At 36.6% G+C, this 15,542-nt stretch overlaps 1 protein-coding gene across 7 annotated transcripts in view; it reads left to right on the forward strand.

Moving 5' to 3' along the window:
- map3k15 (mitogen-activated protein kinase kinase kinase 15) overlaps positions 1–7,401 on the forward strand; it is a 34,004-nt gene extending 26,603 nt beyond the window's left edge. For 5 of the 7 annotated variants that reach the window (XM_016535288.1, XM_016535289.1, XM_016535292.1 and 2 more), the window contains 4 exons: positions 2,958–3,073; positions 3,456–3,565; positions 3,704–3,780; positions 5,825–7,401. In XM_016535288.1, the coding sequence (XP_016390774.1) occupies positions 2,958–3,073; positions 3,456–3,565; positions 3,704–3,780; positions 5,825–5,921 (400 nt within the window). In that variant the 3' untranslated portion in view covers positions 5,922–7,401. The remainder of the gene's footprint in view (positions 1–2,957; positions 3,074–3,455; positions 3,566–3,703; positions 3,781–5,824) is intronic. The other 2 variants (XR_001638175.1, XM_016535290.1) reach the window with 2 other exon arrangements.
- The last annotated feature ends 8,141 nt before the right edge of the window (positions 7,402–15,542 follow it).

The raw sequence follows: 15,542 nt of genomic DNA on the forward strand, positions 1-15,542 counted from the left end.
AGGACATGAGGATTCCAGACAAGTGGGGAAAATACACTGCAGAGAGCCAAGGAGCAGACAATGGGACAATATAGGTGAGTATCAACAGGTATAGCCAATCCTCTGCGGTGTAGACCGTGCTAAATTCCTGGTTAGGCTGTCTGGTCTTGTCACAGGACTCAACGGAGGGCAGATGGACACGATGGCTGGGTTTATTGACAGGTCTGTCGCAATATAAAGATGCAGCTAAGTACATGAGTGAAGCAGTACAGATTTAATTGACTGTACGAGTTTTTTTGGATTGCAGCTGAAACAAGAAAAGCAGACACAAGTGGAACAAATACATTAAAGGGGTCATGAACTGAGAAATCAAAAGTCCCTTGATCTTTTGACATATAAGAGGTCACTGTACCATAAAAACATCCTGTAAGTTTCAGAACTCAAAACTTTCTCGTTAGTCTAAAAACAGCTTATATTGAAGCCATTCTGGCAAAAAGACAGCTTGTGGAATGTGCCACTATATGACGTAATAATGGGGCTAAACACCGCCTCCGCAGAAGTTTAATGCCTGCTTCTACATCGGTGCCTGTTTATGCCTGCCCACCATTTCGTGCACATACTAGGTAAATAACGAGAAAGGCAAAAGCAGGGGCCCGTTCTTCGTACGTCGCTTATTACATCCGAGATGAAATGTCATATCCAAGATGAGATCGCGCTAATCAGGATCTGGCTAATTCGGTTCTTTGAACGCACCTGTTGTTGAGGATTAGTCTGGCTGGATTGAGTTATCTGAGATAATTGCGCATTCATGTGTTGGTTTAAAAGGGGCTATGTATTGATACTCGAAACCACGATGAGCTTTGGGAAGAGAGCGGGATGCCGGTTGAGCACTGGGAAAATTGCCTCTTTTTTCAGATGCTGAAGTCGGTACTGGACAGTGTTTAAAAATTAAAGCATGTACTGAGCTCTGGTCAAGGGCTGGAGCCTGCACCGGACTCTGGTCAGGAGTTAGAGCCATCGCTCAACTCTGGACAGTGGCTAGAGGCCGACTCTGAGTGCTTACTTCTTCTCTGCCTCCTTTTCTTGGCTGAGGTTATAGGGAGCATTATCTCAGGAGCGTGTTCTGGGCTGAAAGCTGGAGAAGATTTGCACAGAGGTACCAGTGGCTGAGTGGTGATGGTGGTTTCATCAACCTCACCAACGGTGAGGGAGGAACCACCCAGCCACAACACATGGTCAATATATTGAGTAAGGGAACGTGGTATCTGTTACAGAGACCGGATTCAAAAGATGGTCATCAAGTCCAAGCCAGAAAAGAGTCTTCAATGTGCCATCACTCCAGGGCACAAGATGAGCGAGTCCGATAAATTCCTCTAAATACTCCTCAATTGGGTGGCCATCTTGAGAACGGGTATAGAGTAATGCGGCAGGATCAAATAAAATGGAGCTCAGTCTGCGGTGTTGTCTGTTGTATGGTCTGGTCTTCTGTCACAACTGGATTGAGACAAACAAGGTTGGTACAGGTTATACAAGCTTCTTTATTTCCACAAATAGAATGCCAACTCAAACAGGTAAGTATCAACATAAACAGTCTCAGGAAGCTCACTTAACTGAAGATATCAAATCCTTATCTCTTTCTTGCAGGTAGTGATGGGACGATTGATACCGAGGCTCCGATGCAGTTTTCAAAGCACTATTGTATCACACACTGTGCCAATGCTTGTATCGAAATGACAATACCACGTGATTGTTGACGTTTGAAGCTTCGAACATCATGCAGTATCTGAAGGTCGAGACAGCTGGTTTGAAAAAATCAACACTTCGCATGACTCTTGTGTTTGACTTTACATTGACTTGGTTGTGTGGGTGTGTGTGTGTACACTTAGTAGGATAGTTTAGAATAACCACAACACCAGACAGAAACTGAATGCACGTCACACCTCTATTGCATTTTATCATGTTCTATTTAGATTTGGTGGAGAAACCAAGTCTGACCACCAGATGTCGCTAATGCGCACTGTGTTAAAAGCTTCGAGTAATGAACCGTTTTTTGGCATAATTTCATGAAAGCCTCAAACGGTTCAGAAAGCCTCGATTTCCCATCACTAGAGATAATTACTAGTTTAACCTACAAAAATAACCAAAAATGCAAACAAAAGATCAGAACTAGGAGAACTAGATGAAAACTAAAATAAAAGCAAAGAGACAAAAACAGACTAAATCCAAAAAAAACAAGGAGCAAGACAAGAACATGGAATTACAAGGGACAAGACTAGGGCACAAGACCAAACAGACAGGAAAACATACTCCGCCACATCCACAGACGGATACAAAAACAGTGACAGTGAGTGTAAGAATGACCACGAACCAGCAAAAACAAGAGGGCAAGGGGAACAATAAATAGGGAGGAAGGCACACAAGGAGCAGGTGAGCACAATTAGACCAACAAGGGCTAACAAGAGGGTGTGGTAAAGAGGAAACAAGGAGGAGGGGCTAGAGAAGCACATGGCTGACAAAAACATCAACAAAGCCATGTGCGTCACACAAGACAAGATACATCACATGAAACAACACGAAACAAACACAAGACAAACGGAGTGTCAGGGCAGAACCCTGACATAGTCTGTATTTTATATATTCCAATATGTTTATATTCCAATATGTTTTAAAAATACATACATAAAATAAAATAATAAAAATACATAAAAATTGAAATTCTATTATAATTCATTCAATTTTTTTTTACTTGTTTTTCTTTGTATTTTTGTGAAGAACAGCACAGATTATTGTTACTCTTTGCATTATATGCAAGATAAGCCTCTAGTTTTAATTATGGAGTTTAATGGTTTTATGATGATTTTTAAATGTCTTTTCTTGTTGGATTTAGTCAGTGAAATGTGATCTTAGATGACTAGAATATGTTCATGATGCTTGAATAGTTTGCGTGAGAGTGTCTCAATGTAATGTTGCCACTTCAGGCTGCTTGAAGAACTGGTACAGAAGGAGAGAGAATATCAGCAGGTACTGAGACAGACTCTCCAACAGCGGCTACACGACATTGAGCTTATCAAGATCAGACAGCAGCCTGCTGCAGGTTAGTTGTGTAACTAAATCACACGCATGTATTGATTTAGACTCGCTTATAAGCCATTTACTCTGTATTTATTTACACTGAAATCATATGTATGCCTGTGTGCTAAGGTAATAGAGAAAGTGTCAACTCACCTCTATCTGATTTCCAGTATCCTTTTCTGACCTCTAGAGTTGTTTACGAGCAGTTTATAGTACAAAGCAAATACAAGTTCTGTTAAAAGAAAACTAGTGAGTCACCGTACTGTCTGCTGCCTACACAGGCAACTTTCTAAATAATACAGAACCCAATAAGTGACTGATTTCAAATGCGAATGTGAGTCTTAAAATGCAGATCTTGGCATCTGTGCTTTAATATTCCTACATCCTTCCTTTGCCCTCAACAGAGACATCCTCAACCCCCTCTATATTTCACATAGCCACACATCCAGAGCCTGACAAGAAGCTCACTGACTGGCTGAAGGAGCAGGGTGCCAACTCTGAGACCATAGACAAGGTGAAACATATCACCATAAACACTGCCTATATTGTGTCTTTCCCACGATTACAAAATGACTCACTGTTTGAAGTTTCCATAAATAAATAAACGGAAGATTCATGCCAAGTTCTTGTGGTTTCTGTCTGTGTTTGACAGTTTGTTGAGGAAGATTTTACGGTCACCGATGTTCTTTGCGATGTTACTATAGAAGACCTGCGCTGCCTGAGGCTTAGGTGAGGGCTTAATTTGTAACTGTTGATTGATTGTGTATTCTGTTCCTTTGCATAAAGTGGCCCTAATTATTTAGTCACCTAAGCCACACTTAAAATGTAATAAGTATAATAATATTAAATATAATAAATAACTGGAACAAGTAAATAAATGAAATAATATGTAATATTTCTAATATATAATATTTCTAATATTTATATACACTACAGCTCATAGGTTTGGGATGAGTAAGATGTGTTTTTGAAAGCAGTCTTCTGCTCACTAAGACTGCGTTTATTTGATCAAAAATATAGTAAAAACAGTAATATGAAAAATTATTACAAGTTAAAAGAGCTTTATTTTAAGGTTTTTAAGCTGAATTTTCAGCATCATTACTTCAGTGTCTAATATGCTGATTTGCCCCTCAGAAATATTTATTTATATGTTGATATATGTGGTGTTGCTTAATATTTTAGTGAAAACCATGATTCTTTAATGAATAGAAAGTTTAAAAAAAACAACATTTATTTGAATTAAAAAAAACTTTATTAACATTATACATGCCTTTACTGGGACTTTTGGTCAGTTTAATGCATCCTTGCTGAATAAAAGTTTTAATTTCTTTAAAAAGAAAATCTTACAGACCCCGAACTTTTGATTTTTTTCAATTATTTATTTAAATCTTCTATAATATTATAATAAGGGATATTTAGACTTTATATAAACTTATATAGACTTCATGTAAATTGTATATTTAACATTTATAAATGTGAACAACACTCCTGGGTGTAAAAAAAAGGCAAAGCCAAAATGGTACTTTTATTAGTGCACATTATACAATTTTAACCACAAATCATTAGTCAGGAAATTTGCCATCATTACTTCAGTGTCTAATATGCTGATTTGCCCCTCAGAAATATTTATTTATATGTTGATATATGTGGTGTTGCTTAATATTTTAGTGAAAATCATGATTCTTTAATGAATAGAAAGTTTAAAAAAACAACATTTATTTGAATAAAAAAAAACTTTCTTAACATTATACATGCCTTTACTGGGACTTTTGGTCAGTTTAATGCATCCTTGCTGAATAAAAGTTTTAATTTCTTTAAAAAGAAAATCTTACAGACCCCGAACTTTTGATTTTTTTCAATTATTTATTTAAATCTTCTATAATATTATAATAAGGGATATTTAGACTTTATATAAACTTATATAGACTTCATGTAAATTGTATATTTAACATTTATAAATGTGAACAACACTCCTGGGTGTAAAAAAAAGGCAAAGCCAAAATGGTACTTTTATTAGTGCACATTATACAATTTTAACCACAAATCATTAGTCAGGAAATTTGCGAGAATTAAATTTATTGAGTACTAAGCAGCTTTTCCGTTTGTTTTCTTTAAATGTTTATGCTGTGTGGGTAAACGTGCCTACTTTTTACAGGAAGACTCAAAATTGAATGAGTAGTTGAAAAATGTCTCCCAGTTAATTGGAGTTTAATGCGAGACCAAATATTCTTTATAGGGTTCAAATCTGGATTCCAACCAAGCCAAAACATCCCAATGGACTTCTCAAGCCACTTATGGTTGTCTTTGCAGTGTAGACAGGAGCATTTTCTTATTGAAAAATAACATCTGATCGTTCATCTTTAGACAACTTCTCAGTTGTGGGAAGCACACCATTCTGCAATATTCTTTCATACTCCAAAGCATCATCCTCCATGCTTCACTGTGATAGAAATAAATTCACTATTGTATTTCTCACCAGATCTTCAGACACCGCTCTGGTGCATTGCATATACCCTAAATCCACCGAACTACTCTGAATCAAACTTCCTGTATTCTGACAAAAACTGACAGACAGCAATGGCTTTTTAAGGAATGCATTTGATTAATTCTTGCTGACTTCCTTACAAGTAATTTGTGTTAAGACCATTAGAAGCTTAGTGTTCAGACATTATGGGCTAGGCACTTTTTCCCAGGATTGAACACTTGTAGTTACTCGTTGTCTCTAAGAAAAAGTCTGCAATTAATTTAATATTTAATTTATTTCCCACTATAGGGGAGGATCGCTGTGTCGTATCTGGAAAGCCATTCAGAGACACCGTAATAAAGGGCTTAGAAAGGTCAAAAATGACGAGGGAAATTCAGAAGGATGAAAGCAGCAGGAAGTTGACCGACACCTGAGCCAGCATAATACATCCCTATAATGAGAGACCCTTACTGGCCCTAACCTTGTAATTATGTCACGCTCTGCCTCAGTTGGACATGTTTACTTGTCTTTCTGCTATGACCTAATGTTTTTGTACTACTTTTAGTAAATGTTTTCAACCTCTCCAAGTTTTACATCTCATTTCCATTTGATTTCAATAGGAAAAGCCATGAGGATGTAAACGGCTCTATCTAGGAAAGACTGCACTTTCCGCTTTTTACATTGCCAGGCTGGGAAGGGTCATCTGACCCTCTCCAAGTAACTTTGGAATGGGCCTAAGACGGCAGAGCAAACGGTGTTACCTACTTAACGTAGGTAGACTTCAGATCATGCCATTTTAAATTATAGAAAGTCTATCTTAAGTTTCTGTTTGTTTTATCTTAACAAGTCTGGAAAATGTGTTATTCATATTACGTTTTTTGAGGGACTGTCTGGACAAAATGACCACAGACCTCTCGGACCAGGGCTAAGGAGCCTCTTTAGATGTATTAACCCCAGTATGTAGATAAATAAACATAAACTAGTCATAACGTTCAGTTGCAACTTGAGTAGCACTCGATACTTGTACTTCAAGTGTTGCTTGACTGTCATTTTTTTATAAAAATGTGCAAGACTAGTCTTGCTAAAAGCAAACTATGTGGTTTTCTTAAACCGCCATCCACGTTCCACAAACATGGATCCTCTTTCTTAAGAATGAAGTGGCCTATTGTGTCAGTAGCAGTTCAAATTCAGGTTCATTCAGCCTTTCTATAGTCTGTTACAGATCTACATTGAAGATAGATTGGATCAAAGCACCGAAAGTGCTTGTCCCAGCTTCACAGATTCTTATATATGATTTGTTTGTTGATTTTTGTTTAACATTTCAGATGCTGTGTTTGAATGTTTATGCATTGTACGCATTGATCTATCGTGGGAACGGTAGCATTTTGAGCACCAATGTTCCGTCTAAACTATTTAAATTATTTCTCCGCTGTGTGCACCGAAAGTGATGTGACGATGAAAGATGTCTTTCTCTGCCTTTTGACTTAAATGATTTGTAAACTGGATTTTCAGGCTGCGTCTGAGACAAAATGCCAACTTGTTTCTGAATTGCAAAACACTTTGAATGTGAATGAAGTTCAGACATGCAAAAGACTCCTGAGCCTCTGTACTGGCTGAAACAATTAGTTTTCCCATAAAATGTCACATGGCAGTTATTAGTTAAAACAAGTCATCTGACTGCCTTCAAATAGCTGACAGTTTAAGCTATGGAAAATGTTGCAATCGCTGGGAACGTTGTCAAAAGGAAAAGACATACATTTGAAATAAATAACGACTAAGAATTGAATGGAAATGTAATATTTTATAAGTACATAAACATTGTTACTGTAACATTTCCTGTTCTGTATCATGTAAAGGAAAGTGTTTTCTGTACATTTTCAAATGTGTCTCTGTGGTGTTGTTTATTTTTATTTATTATTTTGTGATTGAGTTTACTGTTTTAGATCCAGTATTAATGTAATGCTTTCTGTCGGTGACATAATGTGATATGATTTTACCTAAAGGTCACACCTGCACATTTTGCATATTTTTGCAAATACATTTAACCTCAACTGCTCTATGGAAACACCTCATGTTTTGGAATATATTTTAGTTTTCAATGAAAACATGACTTAGATGCTAGATAAAGCTAATCATTAACATCACAACCATGCAGCTTAATTCAGTCCAGTTCCTTTTATTTATTTATATATATTTTCTTTTAAATGCAATCTCAATTCTTACCAAAAAAAAAAAACATTCTGAATAAGCGATTCAGTCATGAATCGATCTGCTTCACTCATCCGGTCACAGCGGTTCTTGATTTAACAGCTCGCTATGTGGAGAGGAAGATTTTAAGTTAAAAATCACATGCATTTCCGCCTGGGCCTCAGAAGAAAGTGCATGTACCAGGTAGCATATTTCGATGGTGTTTGAGATAGTTATAGTGTCTAGATTATCTTTCTTTTAAATGCAATCTCAATTCTTACCAAAAAAAAAAAAACATTCTGAATAAGCGATTCAGTCATGAATCGATCTGCTTCACTCATCCGGTCACAGCGGTTCTTGATTTAACAGCTCGCTATGTGGAGAGGAAGATTTTAAGTTAAAAATCACATGCATTTCCGCCTGGGCCTCAGAAGAAAGTGCATGTACCAGGTAGCATATTTCGATGGTGTTTGAGATAGTTATAGTGTCTAGATTATCTTGAAGTAACATATTTAACGTAGTTGGAATGTGATGCTTTGGAATAATAGGGACACTGACTGATCAGATTTGTCAGACCTCTGAGACGTAAATATGATTATTAAATGGATGTTTTAACTCTTGTCATTCTGAATCAAGTCAAAAATGAGTGAGAAATGCAGAGTTTGGTTCTGTTGTTAGGTCTCATTGTGCGCCCATTAGCCTAAATTGATGTTTGCATATAAAACAACGTTGACCAATGCGTAATTTCTTTTCAGCGAATCTAATTTAGAAATGAAATCATCTTGTTTTTGTGCATGATGTCATATTTGTTGTTCAGCTATCCAAAGTAAGTGGCTATTGCGGAGAGCTTTTAGGGAATTTATGTAGGAGGGAATTTTGCTAAACAGAGGTTTCATTATAAGTGACAGCCATCGTAGCAATTGCTCATAGTTGCAACATTAAAGACAGAGTAAGTGATTTCTGGTAGCCAATGTTGATATTTGAAATCACCAAAACAAACACGCCCCTACCCCAAAAGGGTCTTGCCCCTATTTTGATAGCTCCGCCCCACATATACGTACGCAACCCAGGCAACGATTAGTTCTGTGAAGCAAAGCAAAATCAATGTTACACCGTGTCTACGGACGTGAGCAGTGCGGCGCAACAAATCCCGACAGAAAACTGCTGCCGGGTTCTATTTATGACGTGATGACACAAATTTCAAATGGTTTTCAACGGTCGTTTGATCGCGTCCAGTGTAGGCAGACTTTAGCTGTTGTAGACACGGTGTTACTCACCTACTGAGAAGAAACATAGCAACCTCGGCGTCCGATCGCAGGCCTCCGCTCCTTCAGTTCTCTCCAGCGCTGGAAAGCTGATCCGATATTTACACGGGTCCTACTTCTTGCCTTATCGTTCCGCAGACGTTTTCCTCTTTTGTTTTTTATCCGCCATCTCTATCTTTCTGTCGCTCGGCTCGGCTAATGTCCGTCCCATGCACTGAACGCGCTCTCCTCCACATCACGAGTAGACACGCCCCTTATTGCTGATTGGCTACAAGTTTGTTTTGCGATTCGGCCCGAATCAGTTTTCTAAAGTGTTTTTGAAAAATCACTTACTCTGCCTTTAAGGACTGAAAGAGAATATTCTCACACTTTGATTTATGCACAGATAATACAGTTTCAGTATAAGCGTGGGATTTCATGAAATATATGAAAGCCTATCTGTATGAAAACATCAGGGTGCCTATCAGACAGGAATCATGCAAGTCCTTTCATGAAAGAATATACACAAGCATCCAATTATGTGGACTGTTGCATTCAAATTGACTGTACCTGGAACGGCATCATTTTGTATCTACATATTATTACTAAAATATAGGCTATAATAGATAACTAAATGCATCGTGCTGGCCTCCTACGGGTCACCTTAAAAAGGATGCAAGCAAATTGTTGATCAGATTCTTTCCGAAGCTCTGGTTAACTCTACATGTCAATTATACCCAAGTTGAAGGTAACGGCACAATATGTCATTTTCGCCGCTAGAGGGCGCGCATTCAAAATAAACAAAAAAACAAAGGCGTAATTTGATGACGCCGTGACTGAGTGTGGAATCATGGGAGTTGTCTTCATCCTCACAGCCGATGCAATCCGACGGGACTCGGGCAGAAATCATGTTCATGGATGAGCTAATGATTTATTAAATAACCTGTTGAGCAGTACAGTCCCACATATGGGATTTTTATTTTCGTGCCCCTGGGAGTACAGTCCCACATATGGGATTTAGAACGTTCGGGAAAAACAAGTAGAATAGAAAAAATAGAAAGCTAGTGATTGTTTTTTTGTTGTTTTTTTAAATAAAGAATAAAATAAAATAAAAAAAGATAAATATAGATAAAGTAGAATTAAAATAGAATAGAAAGTGTTAGAGTTAGAGGGTCAAATAAAGGTGGAACAGATGTGTTTTTAGTCGTTTCTTGAAGATGGTTAAGGACTCAGCTGCTCGGATTGATTTGGGCAGGCAGTTCCACCAGGAGGGAACAGTTAATGAAAAAATAAGATAAAATAAGTGCAGTTATGATAAGATAAGTGCAGTTCGGAAGAGAGCGTAGGTTATGTCGAAAAGTGACATGTGTAGGGGTATGTGTTGTGTCAGGAACCATGTTGAGGTTAAGAGTGAGGAGGAAGTGATCTGAGGTGTGCAGTGGAGTAACGAGCACATGATCAGTGGAGCAGTGTCGTGTGTAAATAAGGTCCAGTTGGTTGCCTGATTTGTGAGTAGCCGTAGTTAATACTCACTTGAGATCAAAAGAAGCAAGCAGAGTGTGGATGTCTGCAGCCTGAGGTTGGAATGTCACTTCGTCATATAATCACAACTATGCAGTGTTTTTAACCACATGTTTATTTTAGGTTTCAGACATTTAAATACATATACATACTAGTAAAACAATACATTTAAAGTTCGTAAAATACACACGGATGTTTATGGAAGCAGCAATAACAATCCATTCAAATATAATTTGCCTAGGTGTTTTATTAATATCAGATACACATAGTGTAAGTAACTATAAAGTTCACTCTATTCTTCTCCCAGTTCACCGGCCACATATTTGCATGTATTTCGGGAGAAATTGATGAATTCACGTGCTGTAAATCCGACTGACATGACTCTCTGAACTGCAGCGCGAACGAACATGGCTGCGCCCATCTCACGTTACAGTTCACGATCAAGATCATTTAGAAAGGTTTTTAAACGACAAAACACACTCATTTACACATATTTGTGAATCGGAATATCAGATTGTTAATGAAATGGTAAGCAAGTTTATGAATATTTTGAATAAAAAATGAAAAACGAAATAAAAGCGATTTATCAGTCATACAGTGTTATTGTGGCCGCTGTGTGTCACGTGACAAGCATGACGCGTTGCCATGGAAACAGTAAGGTCAAACGTTCTAAAATAGCGGTCGCCTAAAAAAAAAACTCATTCTTGGGGGACCGCTAGAATATTTTAAACTCACCACTGAAAAGGTTAAACATCTGGGATAATGTAAGTACACAAGTCAGCAAAATATATAACACTGTTCTTGTGGTTTTTGGAAATTTTAATAAAACAAATCTTACATATTGTGCCTTTAAAGTTCAAAGAGGGAAGGACACCTGCGCAAGTCATCTGTGTGACTCAAACCATTTTATGAGAAGTTATTAACTGAGTTAGCCATGTTGCAAAAATGTGTGGCATTCAAACAACTGTCATGGAAATATAGTTGGTATTCAAATTATTTCCTCAAAAGATAAACATTAACCATGCAAGAAGTGTGCTGCAAAATGCCTTTATCACAGTGTTGCTGGCTTCTTGTCTATGCTCTTATAATAAAAATTAATTCTTCCAAAGAGGGGGCTTTCACATCGATGGCACTGAAGAGCCATTCAAGAAAAGGTTCTTAAAAATAACCAATTTTGTCTTGGTGTGAAGAACATTTTTATGATCTGAAGAACCTTTTTCTGCTATAAAGAACAGGAAAATGTTCCTTGGATGTTAAAGCTTCTTCATAAAACCACAGATGCTGATGAAAAACCTTTTTTGTGAAGAGTGTGCTTTAACAAATATTTAAAAGCATTCCCGCTCAACCACAAAAAAACACTAGGGTGGGAAAAATTTGAATGGAACCAAATGATTATGTAGTGTTAAATTTAATAGCTGATCAGGCATTTTAAGATTTTAAAAGGTTATTCAAGACTCACATGGTTAGGTAAACATCAAGATAAATAACATTAATAAGTACATATAAATATTTATCGATCACATTTATTCATTTTTAGTGTTCAACTGATTCCATGAATCATGCAGTTTTTACTTTTTTTAAATGGTTAAAATACATTTAATGGCACTAAATATGTTTTATATATTCAGCATAATACATTTAAAAATGTATAATGGTAAAATAATTGCAGTTTACCATAAATATATACAATATAAATATATATATATATATATATATATATATGACAAAAGCAACTGACAGTTAGCCTACTAACCCTACTAACTACAAAAAAAATATATGAAATTAAAAACCAGTTCAAAATATGAATAAAAACTTTCATATTTAAAATAACAAAAGCAAATAACACAATTATATTTCACAAGTAATAACCAAGCAAACGTAAAATATTAAAAAATAACTTAAAGCTGTACAAAAATACCCAGAACCCATCGAAATGACCTTATGCACAAAAACAAATATTTTTAATGTTATTTCGTCTTGTTCTAAATGTAAATGTAGAATTGTATTATTTCTACGTCAGCATTTTTGATCCTGTCGTGTCTACGTAATGCCTGAACGTCTGACCGTATCATTGTTTTCACATGCAGAACATTATTGAAATGTTTTCCAGGGTGCTATTTATAGCTCTGAATGACATCTAAATGTAGCACTTTGCTCATTTTAGACTTCTGCATAAGCAAAATACATATAATAGCTGGAAAAGAGGGGGAACTATTTTGAGCCCATGCAGATGCAAAATTGTTCCCATTTTACTTTTTTCACGTTTAAAAACATCTAAAGGACACATCCAAAATTAGCCAGTGCTATTTTTAACCCTTACTACAGTGAGGGTTAAAAATAGCACAGGCTAATTTTCATTTATTTCTGCACATTTTACCCCAACTGGAGAAAAATTATATCCATCCATTCAGTAACAGAAAGCTATCGTGTTTGCTTCATCAGCACCATCACTTCAGTCCTCTACTTTCTCTTCTTCTCTTTCAGATTCATTCATGCAACACTATATAATGTGCTTTATTCACTCACATCATGTAATTAATGTGACTTTCACTGATGAATTGAATCTGTATTTGAATAATTCTAGAAGTTAGCATGACAACCGATCTCTTGCACGAAGCAGCAGAACTGCAATGAAGTAAATGAACCACATAAAGTTTCTCATCAAGGCAAATATCTCAATGTAAGACTAGAACCGCTTTAAACTAGGCATATTTTGAGTCGATCAGAGTGAAAAGGATTAAAAGCACAAGTGACACTTGAAATCGGAGCTTGAAACTCCTTTCAAACTGTTGTTAAGTTTGTTAATCCAGGTTAAATAATAAAAAAGGTATACCAATAGAAGTGGTTGTTCCTTAAAGGGACAGTTCACCCAAAAATATGAGCAAGTTAGGGTCCAAGACACCACTAGACCCCAACTGTCATTGTATGGACAAAAAACACTGAGATATTTTTCAAAATATCTTCTTTTGTGTTTCACACAAGACAAACTCCTTTTATGATCTTGACCAGATGAATATACAAGTAAATGTTTTATAAGCATAATCAAGTCAGCACATTTGATCATTTCTTTATGTTTCAGTAGTGACGCATTCAACGGTCTCTTAATTGCTGAGATAAAATATTAACTGAAGTATATTTTGTGACCCTGGAGCACAAAACCAGTCATAAGTCGCACAGGTATATTTGTAGCAATAGCCAAAACTACATTGTATGGGTCAAAATGATTGATTTTTCTTTTATGACAAAAATCATTAGGATATTAAGTAAAGATCATGTTCCATGAAGATATTTTGTAAATTTCCTACTGTAAATATATCAAAGCTTAATTTTTTTTTTAGTAATATGCATTGCTAAGAACTTCATTTGGACAACTTTAAAGGTGATTTTCTCAGTATTTTTATTTATTTTTATTTTTTTTGCACCCTCAGATTCCAGATTTTCAAATAGTTGTATCTCAGCCAATAGTCCTATCCTAACAAACCATACATCAATGGAAAGCTTATTTATTCAGCTTTCAGATTGTGTAAATCTCAATTTCGAAAAATTGACCCTTATGACTGGTTTTGTGGTTTATGGAAAACAGGGCGAGACAACTATAAATGCTTACGTTGTTGGAGTTAATAAGTACAAAGTGTTGAGCAACTATGTGGGTTTAGGCCAATGAGATGAGTCATAACAGTTATATCTCTGTTACTGTACATAAATTTGTGTAAAAATGAACCAAAATGAATCTCTATCATCAGTTGCATCTTAAAAAATTGGATTTGTTCTTCAACATGCTGTATGATACTTTGTTGACAAAAATGACTGACCTTCAGACATTTCTGTCGCACAAGTGTGCAACATGATTATGATGATTTCCTGAGTATTCATATGTAATTTATGTAATATGTGGTTCTACCACACATACGTACGTTTGCATAGACCAGGGGTGGGCAAACTTGGCCCTTCCAGGTCACTTTCAATCAGAGTTTAGCTCCAACTCTAATCAAACACACCTGTACCAGCTAATCATTGTCTTCAAGACTACTAGAAAGCTACAGGCAGGTGAGTTTTATCAGGGTTGGATCAAATCTCTGCAGGAAAGTGGCCTGGAAGGGCCAAGTTTGCCCATTACTGGCATAGACGATAAAACAATATTGATGTATTGACAGCATCTAAAACATAAATACATATGACCTTTACAGATGTACAGATGTTTGCAAATCCTTTTTAATCTATAAATATTTAATTCATGGATTCTTGAATTCATGAATCAGTCGCTTGATTGATTGTATTTATAATGTGGTTATAATCACAGGCATGCTGTCAGGGAGTCATCACAGTCACTTCAGTCACCATCCAGGATAATTACCCGATCACAGTCACCTGAGTTCTGATCACCCGCACCTGCTGTCACCAATCAAGCCACACTACAAATACACACACAGCACAGCCACTCACTGTCCGGTCTACCGTTCACTCCTACGAACTACTCTGGACTCCCTCTGCCCAAAATCTCCTAGAACGAATTACCTGCTGTTCCTCCCACGATCCTCCAACGACTCCGTGGAAACGGCTCCACGATCTCCAACGTAACCGGCATACGATCCTCTCCATCAGAACTCAGATAAGCACCCTGGAACCATTCACTGTGTTGACATTCACCTGCCTTTAACTCACCTATTCCAGTCATCCACTTACCAAGTCAATAAACCATCCTGTTTTGCACTTATCTGTTGTGTCTGGCCTTGCTTTGTGACACATGCATTACAAAATATTCCTAAAGACCAAATTTGAATAAAATGTTTAAAAAGTTTTAAATTAATTTGTAAATTAGTATTTAAATTAGTATTATCAAGCACATGAATAATATTTGACCCTTCGCTGGTTTAACATCAGACACATTAATCATGTGTTTATAGAAGCAGGAAGTAGCAAGATAATGTTTAACTGTCTCACACACCTGCTCCGAGCGCAGATATCAAGTTCACATCTGAAGAATTTCAATGGGGAGTGAACATAAATTCCTAAGGTGGGGGAAATCCCAAATGAAGGGTTTAAATTGAGTGCTCATCAGTGAAGTTCAACCAAAG

The sequence above is a fragment of the Sinocyclocheilus rhinocerous genome, unplaced genomic scaffold, assembly GCF_001515625.1.
Source record: "Sinocyclocheilus rhinocerous isolate Xijiao unplaced genomic scaffold, SAMN03320098_v1.1 scaffold1508, whole genome shotgun sequence".
Taxonomy (NCBI): Eukaryota; Metazoa; Chordata; class Actinopteri; order Cypriniformes; family Cyprinidae; genus Sinocyclocheilus; species Sinocyclocheilus rhinocerous.